At 49.9% G+C, this 14,462-nt stretch overlaps 2 protein-coding genes across 2 annotated transcripts in view; one reads left to right on the top strand and one right to left on the bottom strand.

Moving 5' to 3' along the window:
- Positions 1-14,462, top strand: part of LOC308050573 (olfactory receptor 14A16-like) — a gene marked incomplete at its 5' end in the record, with an annotated part of 276,539 nt that overhangs the window by 106,961 nt on the left and 155,116 nt on the right. The window lies entirely within an intron of this gene.
- On the bottom strand, positions 4,926-5,888 carry LOC308050707 (olfactory receptor 14A16-like; the record flags this gene model as incomplete). Its single annotated transcript, XM_080360857.1, has 1 exon — positions 4,926-5,888. One exon carries the CDS (start codon positions 5,886-5,888, stop codon positions 4,926-4,928), a length of 963 nt encoding a protein of 320 aa, XP_080216983.1.

Raw genomic sequence — 14,462 nt, 5'->3', positions numbered from 1 at the left:
AAAGAATGAAAAGAATAAAAAACAGAAAAGGAGTTCTAAATGTTGTCAACAAAAATACAGCAGTTCCTCTGAAGAGTGTTTTTCAACTCAAATCTCTAGTAGGGAATATATTTGATAAGTTTGATAAAACAAGTATACCTTTATCTGATTGGGTCCTGGGCCATAAAAAAGGTGATGGATAGTTATGGTATTATGAGTACAGTTGTGTCTCAGACACTCATAATCCAGTCAGAATCCTGTGGCTGTGAAGGGGACAGTGAGGCCAGTTCTGTGTCTGGAGGTGACAGCCCAGCAGCAGGGACATGGCTGGGAAAGAACCTCAGCCTAAGTCTGACAGATCCTACCCAGGAAGAGACCTTGGAGACAGGTTGTCACATCCATCCCACCTGAGAACATGATGGGACAGCAGCAGGGACATGGTCGTGTGTATCAGAGAAGCTGAAAGGCCAGCGGCACTCATGGAATTTAGGAGATCATGGTGAGGTTACTTCTCTCTGGATAAGTGCAAGATGACTAGAAGAATAACAGGTTGGATCTCTGCTTGATGGGCAGTTTCTGAGGTGGTAAAGCTTCCAAAGTAGTGGTAAAAAGCAGCAGAGAAAAAAACCCAAAGCCACCAAGTGCAGATTGGGAAGTAGACACTGGTTATCAGGAGTAAGAAATGTCACGGACAGGCAGTGCTGTGGGGCAAGAGGTGACCCAGAGGAAGCTGGATCAGCCCATGGTTTGTGTGCCAAAGAGCAGCCGGTGAGGGTGCAGACACAGCAGTGAAGGTGCAGAAATGCTGGGTGAGAGCAGATGGGAAGCAAGATGGGTGTCTGCAGCCTGCAGGGAAAGAGGGGCAGGGGCAGCACCGTGTGGAACAGCCTGTGGTGGAGATGGCAAAGGGCGCTGGAAGGCTGGAAGGGACCCACAGAACCCAGGTCTGTGTCCCCTTGGCCAGGGCAGTTGTCTCTGCCACTGACCCCAGGAGCAGACATGTTGTCCTCATGGCACTGGGGCCTCGCTGCCTCCTTGCAGCCCCATGGGGAAGCTGGAAGTTGTTGTCCCAGTGTTGTCCTTCCCTGGGCCTTGCACACCCACATCCCACGGTCCCAGGAAGAACCCTGAGCCATGTGTTTACATCTCATCTGTACAATGAAAACATGGACTTTTGACCTAATGTTTCATAGAATCATAGAATGTCCTGAGTTGGAAGGACCCACAAGAATCATGGAGTCCAAGTCCTGTCCCTGCACAGGACACCCCACAGGTCACCCCGTGTGTGTGAAGACGTTGTCCAGTCTCTTCTTGAACACTGTCAGGTTGGGGCCGTGACACCTCCCTGGGGAGCCTGTTCAGTGTCCAGCACCTCTGGGGGAAGAACCTTTTCCTCATGTCCAACCTGACCCTCCCCTGGCACATCTTCCTGTCATTGAGTAGAGCTGGAATTGCAAGGAAGTTTGAGGAGGTGCCTTTAAGATTTCACAAGTCTATGTTCTATAAAGATACAGGTTCAACTTGTGAAGTACACAAGGTTAAACCTAAATTAGTGTGATTTGTGTTTTCTAAACTCTGGGTACAGTCACTTAAGGGTATTTACACATCTCCTTCTTGCCAATCTTCCCTTATATTTCCACACCTACAATTAGTGTCATACTCAGTATAAAGCTCCAGCTGACATTTCTGGCTGGTTACTTCCATCAGTTCAGATTTGCCAGGTACTATGGTTAGTTTAGTTTGGAATTTTTGTTCTGCTGGGAGTTTTGGGTGAGTTTTTTGCTATTCTGCCATTTTGCACTTGGGCCTAGGGCCTTTTTGCTCTGTCTTGCTGGGATTGGCTCTTTGGGACCAAGGTGCTCCTTTCTCCAGGACTGGCTGTTCCATGTGAATGGAGTTACACGACGAATTGCACTGAGTATATTTTCTTAATTTAACTTAGTTTGATTTTTTATATTTCATTTTACTTTTTAAATTTCATTTCATTTAATTATATGCATAGTAGTAGTAGTCGTAGTAGTATATTATATTATTTTTATTGTCTTATTAAAATGCTATTTCTGAACCCGCGGGTTTCTCCATTCCGTTCGGCTATCTTCCATATTGCACTTAATAGATTGGGGGACTACGTGAGCAGCTATTGTGGTCGTACTTGCTGGCTGGGGTAGAACATGGAGAGGGAAGGATAGTAGTGGCTCAAGAACTCTTGAAAATCACTTTCCAAGATGATGGCACTTTTTTTTTTTTTTTTTTTGTAGTGGGAAACAGCATGAGGAAGGAAAATCATCAGAAACTGCAGCTCTGGAGGTCCAGAGTGGAGCTCAGGATCAAGAAATGTCATTGTGAGCACAGTGCTGTGGTCATTCAGAAGGACTCTGGATCAGCCATGACTTTGTGTTTCCAGGAACAGCTGGTGAGGATGGAGAGACAGCAGCACAGGTGGGGACACACTGGGCTGAGAACAAGGTGGGGAAGTGCATGGGGTGTCTGCAGCCTGTAGGGAAACAGCCACAGGCCTGGGACAGTGCAGGATGGACCATGGTGGACATGGCCAAGGGCGCTGGCAAGGCTGGATGTCCCTGCAAGAGCCAAGGTCTTTGTCCCCTTGGCTCTGGCTGATGTCCCTGCCAGCGAGGCCTAAGAGGAGACACATGGTTGTCATGGCCATGGCACCCCATTGCCTCCTTGCACCCCCAGGGAGTGTCACACCATTGTCCTGCACTGGGCATCGCACTCCCCACAGCCCCAGGAAGAGCCCTGAGCCACACGTGAGGGACAGGATCTCCCTTCCAGGGGCAGGGGCTCAAGGCTTGGCCATTGTCCTTCATCAGACAAGCCAAGGGCTTTCTCAGCATCAGAGCTGCTGCACTTTGCCTGTGCCTGATGCAATCACTGCCTCCAATTATCTGCTCTAATGAGTCCCTGGGAGGCTTTGTCAGTAACAGCCCTCAGTGGGGCCCATTAATGCTTCAAGGTACTTTGGAGTTTGTTCTGGCTTGGACTTCTTGAGCAGATTCTTCAGTCTGTCCTTGGTATCTGACGTTTATGGTCTCAGCACCAAATACACCATGGAGCTCATTAAAACACAGAAAGCCCTAATGAGTGATGTTTCTTTCTGTAATTTCCTTCACATCTTCCAGATTGTAGAACTAACTGTAGAGGTTTCAATGGGACACTTGCTGATGAAGGTTTCAAAGAAGATTTCATAAAGGAGGGTTTTTTCTTTCCAGGGTATTTTCTCTCATTTTTCAGTGTATGGAAGAAGGGACAGCAGCATTCTACACTGGACATTGCTCCCGAGGGTCTCCTGAAGACATCTGGACAGGCAGGAGAACAGTCCTTGAGGCTGGACACTGTATGGACAACCTGGCTCCTCACCCCCACCCCCAGTCTGCCGGTTCCCTCATTGGCCACCAGAGATTGCATCACTTTTCCTCCATCAGACTTCTCCACTGAGCTCTGCAGGAGATGCTGTAGCTCCTGTGCACCAGCTCCACCTGCTCTCCTGTGCAAACACTGCACAGTTCAATCAACAGCAAAACACTTTCCTCAGCTGTGTGTGTAAGTGGATCTGATGAGGTCCAGCATCCACAAGGGACACCCACACAAGAACTGCTTTAGACAGAGAGACAGGAGAGGATAGAAATAAACACAATGAACGTGTTGACTGCCATGTCAATTAGAGCTCTGAAGAATGGGGCAAGTTTGTAACTCCCTGAAGCTCAAAGCAGAAACCAGACAGTTGAGAGGCCACTGAATGACCAAAGAGCAAGTGGAGGAGAAACCTGAGAGCACTGGGAAGGGCACATGTCCAGACAGTGCTGGAAAGTTGTCCTTGGACAGGGACATTGAATCAGGAGAGGTGGGAACTCCTGAATGACGAGGGAGATGAAATCAGAGTGTTGGTAATAGAAGTACAGGGGAAGACCAATATTTCTTCTCCTCCGCTTAGTACATCTTTCATCAGCTGTCTCACCATAAACAGCCAGTGCCATTTTAGGGGCCCAGTGTACCTGAGGTGCTGGCCTGGGATTGGCATCTATCACACAGGACCTGGGGAGACCAGAGCACCTTTCAGTGCAGGTGGAGCCTGGGCAGGGGTTCCCGGGGCATCTACACTGGCACCAGGTGTTTGTGTCCCTGCAGCTGAAGACATTTTTGTCCTGAATCCATGCCAAGGTCTGGAAAACTCTTTCATTTTAACACAAAAGAAACCACTCTACGAAGACAAGGAAGGAAGGAAGGAAGGAAGGAAGGAAGGAAGGAAGGAAGGAAGGAAGGGAAAGAAAGAAAGAAAGAATGAAAGAAAGAGAAAGAAAGAAAGAAAGAAAGAAAGAAAGAAAGAAAGAAAGAAGAGAGAGAGAGAGAAAGAAAGAAAGAAAGAAAGAAAGAAAGAAAGAAAGAAAGAAAGAAAGAAAGAAAGAAAGAAAGAAAGAAAGAAAGAAAGAAAGAAAGAAAGAAAGAAAAAGAAAAGTATGTTGACACCTTCCTTTGCTTTGGATCTTTGTCTTCAGTTGTTCTTATTTTAACTTTCATTGACATTAACTGGCATCTGATAATCCCACAAGTATTAAGCCAAGATCATTTTGTGTCTTGCACGGCACCCCATGCCCTCTAAACCTTCCTGCCCAGGACTCCTCACACTTTTCATGCAGACACCTCATATTGAGCTTCACAAAGGTGGAGAGATCTCAGACAAAAGTTCACTGCAGAGTCATTTATTTTGTTTAAATACACAGAGAGCAAGTCTTCTCATTTACAGGGTTTATGGTTCGAACTATAAATGTGGACAGAGAATTAGAAGTGAGATGATTAATGACATTTCTTTGTGGGCAATATTACCATATTTTAAAAAACCACAACCAAACAAGCCTTCCCCCAACTCCAATCCATCTTCTAAAACTACAAAATATAAAAAAGACAGTTTGGACCTGTCATGAGATATGTCATGAGTGATATGCAGAAGATGAGAAGTTTAATGCCTTTGAGAAGAATCCAGCCATGAGTTTCCCCAGGGCATCCTTGAGCTCCCTGTTCCTCATGCTGTAGATGAGGGGGTTCACTGCTGGAGGCACCACTGAGTACAGAATAGACATCACCAGATCCAGGGATGGGGAGGAGATGGAGGGCGGCTTCAGGTTGGCAAATGAACCAGTGCTGACAAAGAGAGAGACCACGACCAGGTGAGGGAGGCAGGTGGAAAAGGCTTTGTGCCGTCCCTGCTCAGAGGGGATCCTCAGCACGGCCCTCAAGATCTGCACATAGGAGAAAAGAATGAAAATAAACCACCCAATTCCTAAATAGACAGTAATCACAATAAGAAAAACACCTCTGTGATAGGTATCCAAGCAGGAGAGTTTGAGGATGTGGGGAACTTCACAGAAGAACTGGCCCAGAGCATTGCCCTTGCACAGGGGCAGTGAAAATGTATTGGCCGTGTGCAGCAGAGAATAGAGAAACCCAGTGGCCCAGGCAGCTGCTGCCATGTGGACACAAGCTCTGCTGCCCAGGAGGGTCCCGTAGTGCAGGGGTTTGCAGATGGCAACGTAACGGTCGTACGACATGACAGTGAGGAGACAATACTCTGCTGTGATCAAGAAGAGAAACAAAAACAGCTGTGCAGCACATCCCAAGAATGAGATCGCCCCGGAATCCCAGAGGGAATTGGCCATGGACTTGAGGAGAATGGTGGAGATGGTGCCCATGTCAAGGAGGGCAAGGTTGAGCAGGAAGAAGTACATGGGGGTGTGGAGGTGCTGGTCCCAGGCTATGGTGGTGATGATGAGGCCGTTGCCCAGGAGGGCAGCCAGGTAGATGCCCAGGAAGAGCCAGAAGTGCAAGAGCTGCAGCTCCCGTGTGTCTGTGAACGGCAGGAGGAGGAACTGGGTGATGGAGCTGCTGTTGGACATCTGCAGCCTCTGGACACAGAGCACTGACCAAAGAAGAAGAGACAGTGACTAGATAGGGGAGATTTCTCTGAGCAAAATGAAAGCCATTTCTCACACACCCTCCCCTGCTCCACACCCCTTGTCCTTTTCCAGACCTTCCCTCAGCTCTGTGTCTGAGCCCTGGGTGGTGCTGGCTGGAGGTGCCGTGAGGAGCAGAGACTCTGCCCACTGGCTGCCGAGGAGTCAGCCCTGCTCTGCAGCAGGGGGCATGGGAATGGAGGGCAGGGGCCAGAATTGGTGTTCAGCTTTGTCAGACGGAACCACAATATGTCTCACCTTTTCCTAAGGTTTTTACACCCCACATTTTGCCCAGGACACACACAGCTCATTTCACAAACCCAACAGCATTTTATCCGTCACAGCATATCTGTGCTTCTGCATGGGGCTTTCAGATACACACAGATGCTGGAGGACAGGTTTGCATCCTGGAGGGAAGCTCACAGCTTGGAAGGGAACTCCAGGGAGATATCCAAGTGTCCTAATGAGAGCATTTGATTGATGGAGACTCAGCTCATTCCCCAGCCCCACAGACTGCATTGCCCACAGCTCACAGGTCAGCGCAAAGCTGGGACACGTGTGCCCATGGACACACCTGCAGGAAAGGACCCACAAGATCAGGCTGTGACTCTGCAGCTGAAACTGCCATCCCCAGAGAGCCTGACAGCAAGAACAAGATCCCAAGAGCAGTGACCCAGAGCAGGGGAGCAAGAAGGAAAATGCGGTGAGGGTGGGGGTGAGAGAGGCCAGGGCAGAGGCAGCCGGGCACTCAGACAGCGTCCCCCTTCCCCAGCTGTGCAGCCACCTCCCAGACACCAACAGTGCCGGGCAGCTGCTCTCAGCCCCTGTACTCTGCAGAGGAACTGCAGCTCTGGCTGCACAGGAGCTGCTTCATGCCTTGGAGCCCCCGGCCCTGAGGGCAGAGGCTTTGCTGGGTGGGACAGGAGGCCAGGGGGCTGTTCACAGGAGGGATCTGACCTGCAGGGGGTCACAGGGACTTTTCTCTGCTCTCCCTCCCATAACAATTCCGAGTTCAGTTTCCTCTCATTTCTGATCATTTCCCTGCTGCCTGGAGATTCTCCCCTGGGAGGTGTTTCCCTGTCCATGTCTGTTCCCTGTCAGTGCTCACAGACCATCCCACCCTCTGTGCCCTCCCCCTGGCCCTACAGATCCTGCCTGTTCACAGGGCACTGCCTGGGGGCATCTTCCTGTCTGCAGGCTGGAAAACAGGACAGGTCAGACTAAGGCTGACGGGTCCAGCCAAGGTGAGGCAGGTGCTGTGCACAGGCAGAGGGGTGGGGAAGGGATGTCATGAGTCTTCTGGCAGATGTGCTGATCACTCAGAGTTGCAGTTCAGGAGTCACAGTGACTTGTTTCAGCATGAGAGCTCATTTTCATTTTATCCTTCCCTGCACCCCCCACCCCTTGGGAGAGGAAAATGAAAAGATAGGCTCAGCAAAGCTCCTTATCTGTCTGGTAATCCTTGCACTGATCTTCTTGTTGAGGCATCCCCTTGGAAAAATCCTGGGTGTGATCTGGATGTGTGAGCAGCCCTGACCCACACAGCACCCTCTCCACAGCAGAAGGACCTTTCCTGCCCAATAGGGTTTGCTCTTCCCCCCACAGCTTCTCCCCTCAGTGTTGCTGGGATCTCCCGGGCAGGCTGAGCGCTGACCCTGGCAGGCGGCAGAGTCCCTGCCCGGCATAGCCCTGGGGTGCAGGGACCCTGCTCTGCAGGACAGCCCTGGGCACCCCTGCCTGCACATTGACATTTACACCCCACAGCCACCCTGGGGAGAACGCAGCATTCACGTCTTGTCACTGACAGTGCAGAAGGCAACCCCTGCTCTGCAGCACATCCTCCCATCTGATCAGAGAACCTCTGAGAGCTGTACTTACATCTCTCGCAGACTCTGCAATGTGACAGATTTCTGAGATCCTACCATGATTTGTAGATTCAAGGCCCTGCAGCCACAGGCTTCATATCTGAAAGGATTTCATTTCCAGTGACCTCTCAGCATCCTCCCAGCCCAGACTGCGTTTCCCTCTCTGTGCCTGGCTCCTGTGCCCGCGGTGCTGCAGGCAGAGCCCTCAGCCCTGCTGCGTGTGCAGAGGAGCTGCTCCTGGGCAGAGCTGTCTCTCTGCAGCGCTGCCGCTGCCATGAGATCCCTGTGTCCCAGGAGCCCAGCCCAGCTCAGCAGCACAGCAGCAGCCCATGATGTCCCTTTCTCTGTCCCCTCTGGGCTCCTCCACGTGTCCCTGGGGCTCCAGGGGCACATACTTTGAACCAACCTCAATCAATGATGTTGATTCTCTCTCCTCTGAAGAGACACATCATTGTGTTCTTTGTAATAAACAATGAATTAGTATGAGAATCAACTTTTCTTGTCCCATCATTAGACAGGACACCAGCAATATTACAGTGAAGGATCTAATTCTTCCAAGCTGGGGGAGGAATATCTTCAGTTGAATTAGTTCAGGCATTTTATTCTGCGTCTATACTCCCAGGTCTAGAGAGACATTCATCGATCTCTGGCCATGTCATGTCTGTGCTCTGATTCAAAGCCTTTGCACACATGGGCTCTTGGACACTTGGTACCAGGTTTCTTGTGCAGGTCAGAGCTGGGCTGGTGCCACAGCTGGGGTGGTTCAGCCCAGATGTGAGGCCATGTCCTCAGCCAGGGACCTGACTGGGGAGCTGGAGCTGTCAGTGCTGCAGATAGAGCTGTGACACGGATGGAATGAACTGCCAGGCAGGGTGGCAGGAGTGAGTTCATCTGGTCTCAAGGACAGCAGCCTCCAAGCACAGCAACAGTCCAGATCAAAGCTCAGTCCAGACCTGGAAGGCAATTCAAGGGCCACATAATGAGCTGTTACTACTGCTGTAACAGTTAAAGGAGAAACAAAGACACTGTGTGGACACTGATGAATTTAACAAGAGGTGAGAATCTCTGTGTCCTCTTGTTCTCCCTCTTCTCCAGCAAGGTCTCCCAGGCCACTGTGACTGGAGTCAGAACAACCAGCAGTGGATGGGGATCAAGTCAGGGTCACTGGAACTAACACAATCCTCTCCAGTCTATGGGACAGCAGGGGCAGCATCCCAGGAGCTGGGACAGCAGGACCATGTCACAGTGAGGCCACTCTCCACCATCTTGAAAAGCTCATGGAGACTGGGGGGACTCCCTGAGCACTGGCAGCTCTCACACAGTGTGTGCACTTTTCAAAATGGCCCATGGGTGAGCAGGGGAACTAAGGGCTGTGCCCCAGAGCATGGCCACTGGGACCCCATTTCTGGGTGTCTGGAAGAGAAGGTGATGGGGTTTGCCCAGGGCAGGTTGTGCCTGTCCATCCTCTTTTTTTTAATGAAGGAAAGGACAGGGTTGTGGATGTGGCGAGAACATTGATGGTCTGTTACCTGGAAGTCAGCAAGGCATTCAGTGTCATCACCTGCAATATTCCTGTATCCAAAGTAGGATATTATGGTCTCTGTCAGTGTGCAAGTAGATGAGTAAAAAGCAATCTGGATGGTTGGGCTTGGAAAGGTGCTGTAGAAAGGGAGAAACTTTCCAGTCCTGAGGACAGTCCAGCACTGGAAGCTGTTTCCCAGGAGTGCGCACTCACTCTGTCCCAGAAAGTGACCAAGATGTGTTTGGATAAAGCCCTGAGCAATCTCGTCTGACCCTGCTGTGAGCAGGAGGTTGGTCAAGACACCTCCTGAGGTCCCATCCAGCCTGAATGATGCTGTCCTTCCTTCTCCTTTATGTTTTCAATTTAGGAACAGCTCTCAGGTGCTCCCTGAGCACAGGAATAATTCACATGAGGTGCAGGGCTGCTTTACAAGTGCCCCTAAACAGCCCTGACACACATTTATTGCATCCCTTTTCATTTGACCCCACTCAGGTTCTTCTTTTTCGCTCAGTTCATTCCCATCTTTTAGAACAGGTTACTGAAGAGGTGTCAGCATCCATGTACAGTGTCTGCACATCAGCCAGGCAGCAAAGTCACCGTTACAGAAATGGAGACGAGGCTCTTGACCAGCTCCTTGCACCCAGATATCAGCGTGGCATGTCTCCTGAGATGCCAGGGAACACCTAAAATCTACGTGAAGGGTATGTGAATCCTGGTTGGGTATCCTGGCTTGTCTCCTGACCCATGTGGTGCTTCAGGCTCTGAAGAGAATCAAAACCAGCCATTGGACTGGGGTAGTTCCATTTTACACGTGTCACACAGGGCAGATGAGGGAGCTCAGAACTCCAGACTCTGCGGCACGGTTGGGACTGCAGAGACTGGAAATGCAGGTGACAGTGTGTGTCAGTGCACACACATAAAGATTCTGGCTTCCTTTGGGCCTTTGCACTGACCTGGGATCTGTTCCTTGGCCAACTTTGTCTCAAAAAGAAACTGTTCTCCTATGCAACCTGCACATCACACCACATAAAAATAATTAAAAGGTAGAACAATAATGAAAGAAGCACAATTTTAGGGTAATTCTGTCCAAGAGGTGTACTCTTTAAATGATTAAAACAAAGAAGAAGCGAGAGAAAAAGCATTGTTCTAAGAAATTCCTTCAAGACACAGCTACTGAGGTGTAGTAGATGCTTGGAAAAGCAAGAATGACTGTTAGGAATGAAATTAAAGAGATTTAAATCATCATCGTCATCAGTGAGAATGAGGAGTTCCCTGTTACTGTTACCAGTGACAGCACCACTGTTCACAAACACCCTTCAGAGCATCTCCATTTTTCCTGGGCTCCAAAGCTCATCCTGCTCAGAGTTTGACAGGATTGCTGCAAACCCCTGTGACCCAAATCTCTGCAACTGTCTCTGCTCAACAGCCTTTTACCCCAGGAAGGGGAAAACTGCCAATGCAGACACCAACCCAGTGCCCAACCTGCCTGGAGAGCCAGGACAGTTGTGCCACACAACAGCCGCCTCTGAGGGAACCTGGAGGGGATGAAACTGAAATGGTTTCAACCCAAATCAGAGAATCAGAGAATCATAAAATCATTGAGGCTGGAAAAGACCATTAAGAACATGGAGTCAAACCGTAAATCTAACACTCCCAGGTACTCCACCAAACCATGTCCCAAAGAGCCACATCTCCATGTCTTTTAAACACCTCCAGCAATAGAAGCTCCAATCCTGAGTTGGCAGGACACCATTGGCTGCAGTTGGACATAAGATACTGGTCATGGCTGTGAGTTCAGCCCTGGCTGGCAGAATGTCTCACACCCTCACTGAGGAGGGCAGGGGGCTGGGAGATGGGAGCACGTTTCAGTTTCCAGATCCCAGCACAGAGTCCAAAGCATCCTGCCCTTGGACTCTGGATCTCATTACCTGAGATGTAAAGCTGGTGGCCTTCTGAGGATAATCATGTTAAAAGGCATGAATAATCCTTCAAGTGTTTGTGTAATATGTCTAGGAATGTCAGTTGTATATGCTTATATTTAATTATCTGTAAAATAGTACTCTGCATCTGTGGTCGCCCCTCTGGCAATGACAATTAAATAGGTATTTGCACTATAAGGCTCCATACCCCATCCACAAGCACACATCTAAGTGGTTCAGATGACGGGTGGTCTGGCAAACGTCACCCTTTGTGTCCCCAGGTGATGGACACTGCTCATGTGCCTCTGCAGAGAGTGGCAGGAGCTGGATCCCCTTCTTGGGACAGACTCCTTCCAGGAGAGACACAGACACAGGGGAACTCATTGGGGCTTTACGGCATTTCACTGGGCATCAGTTTTGACATATTGGGTGCTGTCCTGTGACTGTCCTTTCTGCACAAATGGTCATACAAACACAACCATTTAGTGAGACATGGTCATAAAGGGGCTGTTATGGACAAGAAATGTAACCATGAACTCTGTAGAGAGCGAAGAAGTTTATAATAAGCACCAGGAAGAACCAAGAAGCTCGAGGCCTCTTCTGAAGAGCGGGAGGCCTGAGCAGCCGTGATTGGCCATTGTAGGTGTGGGAGAGGGTCAGGGCATGTCAGGGAGAAGCAATGAGATGGCTGATGGCTTCAGTGAACCCTTCCAGCCATGTCTGAGCCCAGCAATGGAAAGCAGTTGATGTCTGCAGGTGGAGGAGGAACAGGAGGAAGATCTTCCTGGGAATATGGAAGAAAGAAAGGCCTCTCTTGGACTAATCATGTATGGCAGTGCCATTTCCATCCTGTTCTGGTGATGAACAAGCATCAAGGGCTCACATGGCAGAAACCTGGCGTTTGCTTCTGCCTTTCACTTGATTAGAGGTTTGTTCATTGTTTCAGGAGCTGCAGTTCAGGATCATGGCACCAGAGGGCTCACTAACATCGAAAATGCTCTTAAATGCCAAGGCTCTGTGCATCATTTTCCTAAAGGCTTCAAGTCTGGTGTGGATGGTTAGAGAGATTTCAAGAATTGCCAAACAGAGAGAATTTCCATAATAAATAGCAATAAAGCCAAATTTCTTCTATTTGCTCCCCTGCTCGCCCTTCCCTCCCTTTCCAGAACAGGTGGCATCAGCAGACTCCAGGTCATATTGATGTGTTGCATCTCCTGATTAAGACTGAATATGTCAGAAAAGTGGGTGCCTAAATCACCATGTGAGTGAGGAGACAGGCCAGGACACCTGAAGAGGAGTCACACTCCTCTGGACCAAGAGGTGGGTGTCCCTGGCAATCTCAGGTGCCACAGCACAGTGATACTTGTGTTCAGAGAGCTGGTCAAGTGACCCATCTCCTGTTCTGTAACGGTGTCTGAGTTTGCTCAGGACACCCCTGACTTGAGCCCCATCCACTGCTGGGTGTTCTCCAGACTCCTGCCTTCAGGAACAAAGTCCCAGGAGACCTTCCTGGTGAAGATGGAGGCAAAGAAGCCATGAAAAACCTCAGTCCCGTCTGATTCTACTCTTATGAAGTTCAGCAGCAGGCCCACGTTCACCCTGTCTCTTCTCTTACTGCAAGTGAAGCTCTGTCAGCTCATCTTGCTGCCCTTCCCGTGCAGGTATCAAGTCCAGAGCAGCTTTGTCATCATCCCCACATCCATTGCCAAGGTTTCTAAATTCCTCCTTTGCAGCTTCCCCTGCTCCCACCTCCTGTGTGCTGCCTTTGTGCCCTGCAGCTTTATCAGTGCAGATGAGCAGCCTCACGAGATAAATGCTTCTTTCCATGGGTACTTGGAGAGGTCATTATTGTGCTAGGACCAGGATATCCTGGAAGGCTGATCAGATTTCCTGACTCCTTCACCCTTCGGACCTACTTCCATGTCTCCATTTTGCCCACCGTCCCCCAGTATGTCAAAGTCTTCCCCTCTGGATTCCACCAGCCTGTGCTCTGCTGCTGGCCTTCCTCCCTCCCCTCTGGTGCCTGGGACCCCACTGTGTCCTGGTCACAACAGCCAAGGTGGACACTGATGTTCACATCCCTCACCAGCTCATTCTTGTTTCCCAGTTCCAGATCCAGGTGAGCATCACCCTTGTCGGCCCATAAGGCAGCCACATTAAGAAGTTGTCCCAAGATGTTCTGGACTGTTGTCACCTGCAGATTTGCCTGACCGGTAATTTCAGGGCAATTACAGTTCCCCATAGGATCCTGCTCATTGTCTGGAGAGTTTCTCAGGTTGTTGACAGAAGATCTTTTCCATTTCTTCTCCATGATCAAGTAGTTTGTAAACATCCCACAGGTCGACAACCTCTACTGGGTATACATGGCAAAGTCCTGGAACTGGGGGTGAGTGTGGATGTGCTACAGTTGTCACCTCTCTGAGAAGACAACAGGAGTTTGACCAATGTCAGACAGAGCCGATTTCAGCTGCTCCAAGATGGACCCACTCCTTGCCCAATCTGAGCCACTCAGTGATGCTGGCAGCACCTCTGGGATATTGTATTTGAGAAAGGGTAAAAAACGCTGCACAACAGCAGGTGGGAGTGAGGAGGGAGGAGATGGGAGAGAAAAGCTCTGCAGACACCAAGGTCATATCGCATAGGACCCAAGCAGGTCCCTCAGCAGGCCAAATCCTGCTCTCCTGAAATCCTGCTCTTGGCCTTGTTCTCATCTCCCAGGAGCCTCAGCTGGTTTGTAAGTGTGAAGTCCCACAGGGCACCTCACCCCACTGACTCCTCAGTCACCCGTGTTAGGAAGATGTTGTCAATGAGCTCCAAAACCCTCATTGTCGCCAGCCAGGAACGTGGGAGGTGCGGGACCATAGTCCTGCCCTTGGCCTTGCACAGCCCCACATCACACTGTCCAAGGATGGGCCCTGGGCAACGTGGGAGGGACAGGATCTGACTTCCCATGCTATGAGGTCAGGGCTTGGCTTTTGGTTAAAGAAACACAACCAGGTTTCCTCAGCATCAGAGATATCTTTACTTTGCTTTTCCTGACCTCCAGTTTTCTTCTCTAACCAAATCGGGATATTGTTTCTCAGTAGGTTCCCTCAGTGGGGCCCATTAACAGTACAAGGAACTTTGGAGTTTGAATCTAACTTTGACTTCTTGAGAAGTTTCATCACCTTCCTCCAAGGTCTGAGGTCCATGGACTCAGCACCAAACCCAC

Source organism: Nesoenas mayeri, assembly GCF_963082525.1.
Source record: "Nesoenas mayeri genome assembly, chromosome: 29".
NCBI lineage: Eukaryota > Metazoa > Chordata > Aves > Columbiformes > Columbidae > Nesoenas > Nesoenas mayeri.
Note: the sequence above shows the minus strand (reverse complement) of the source record. Positions and strands in the feature narration are given on the sequence as shown.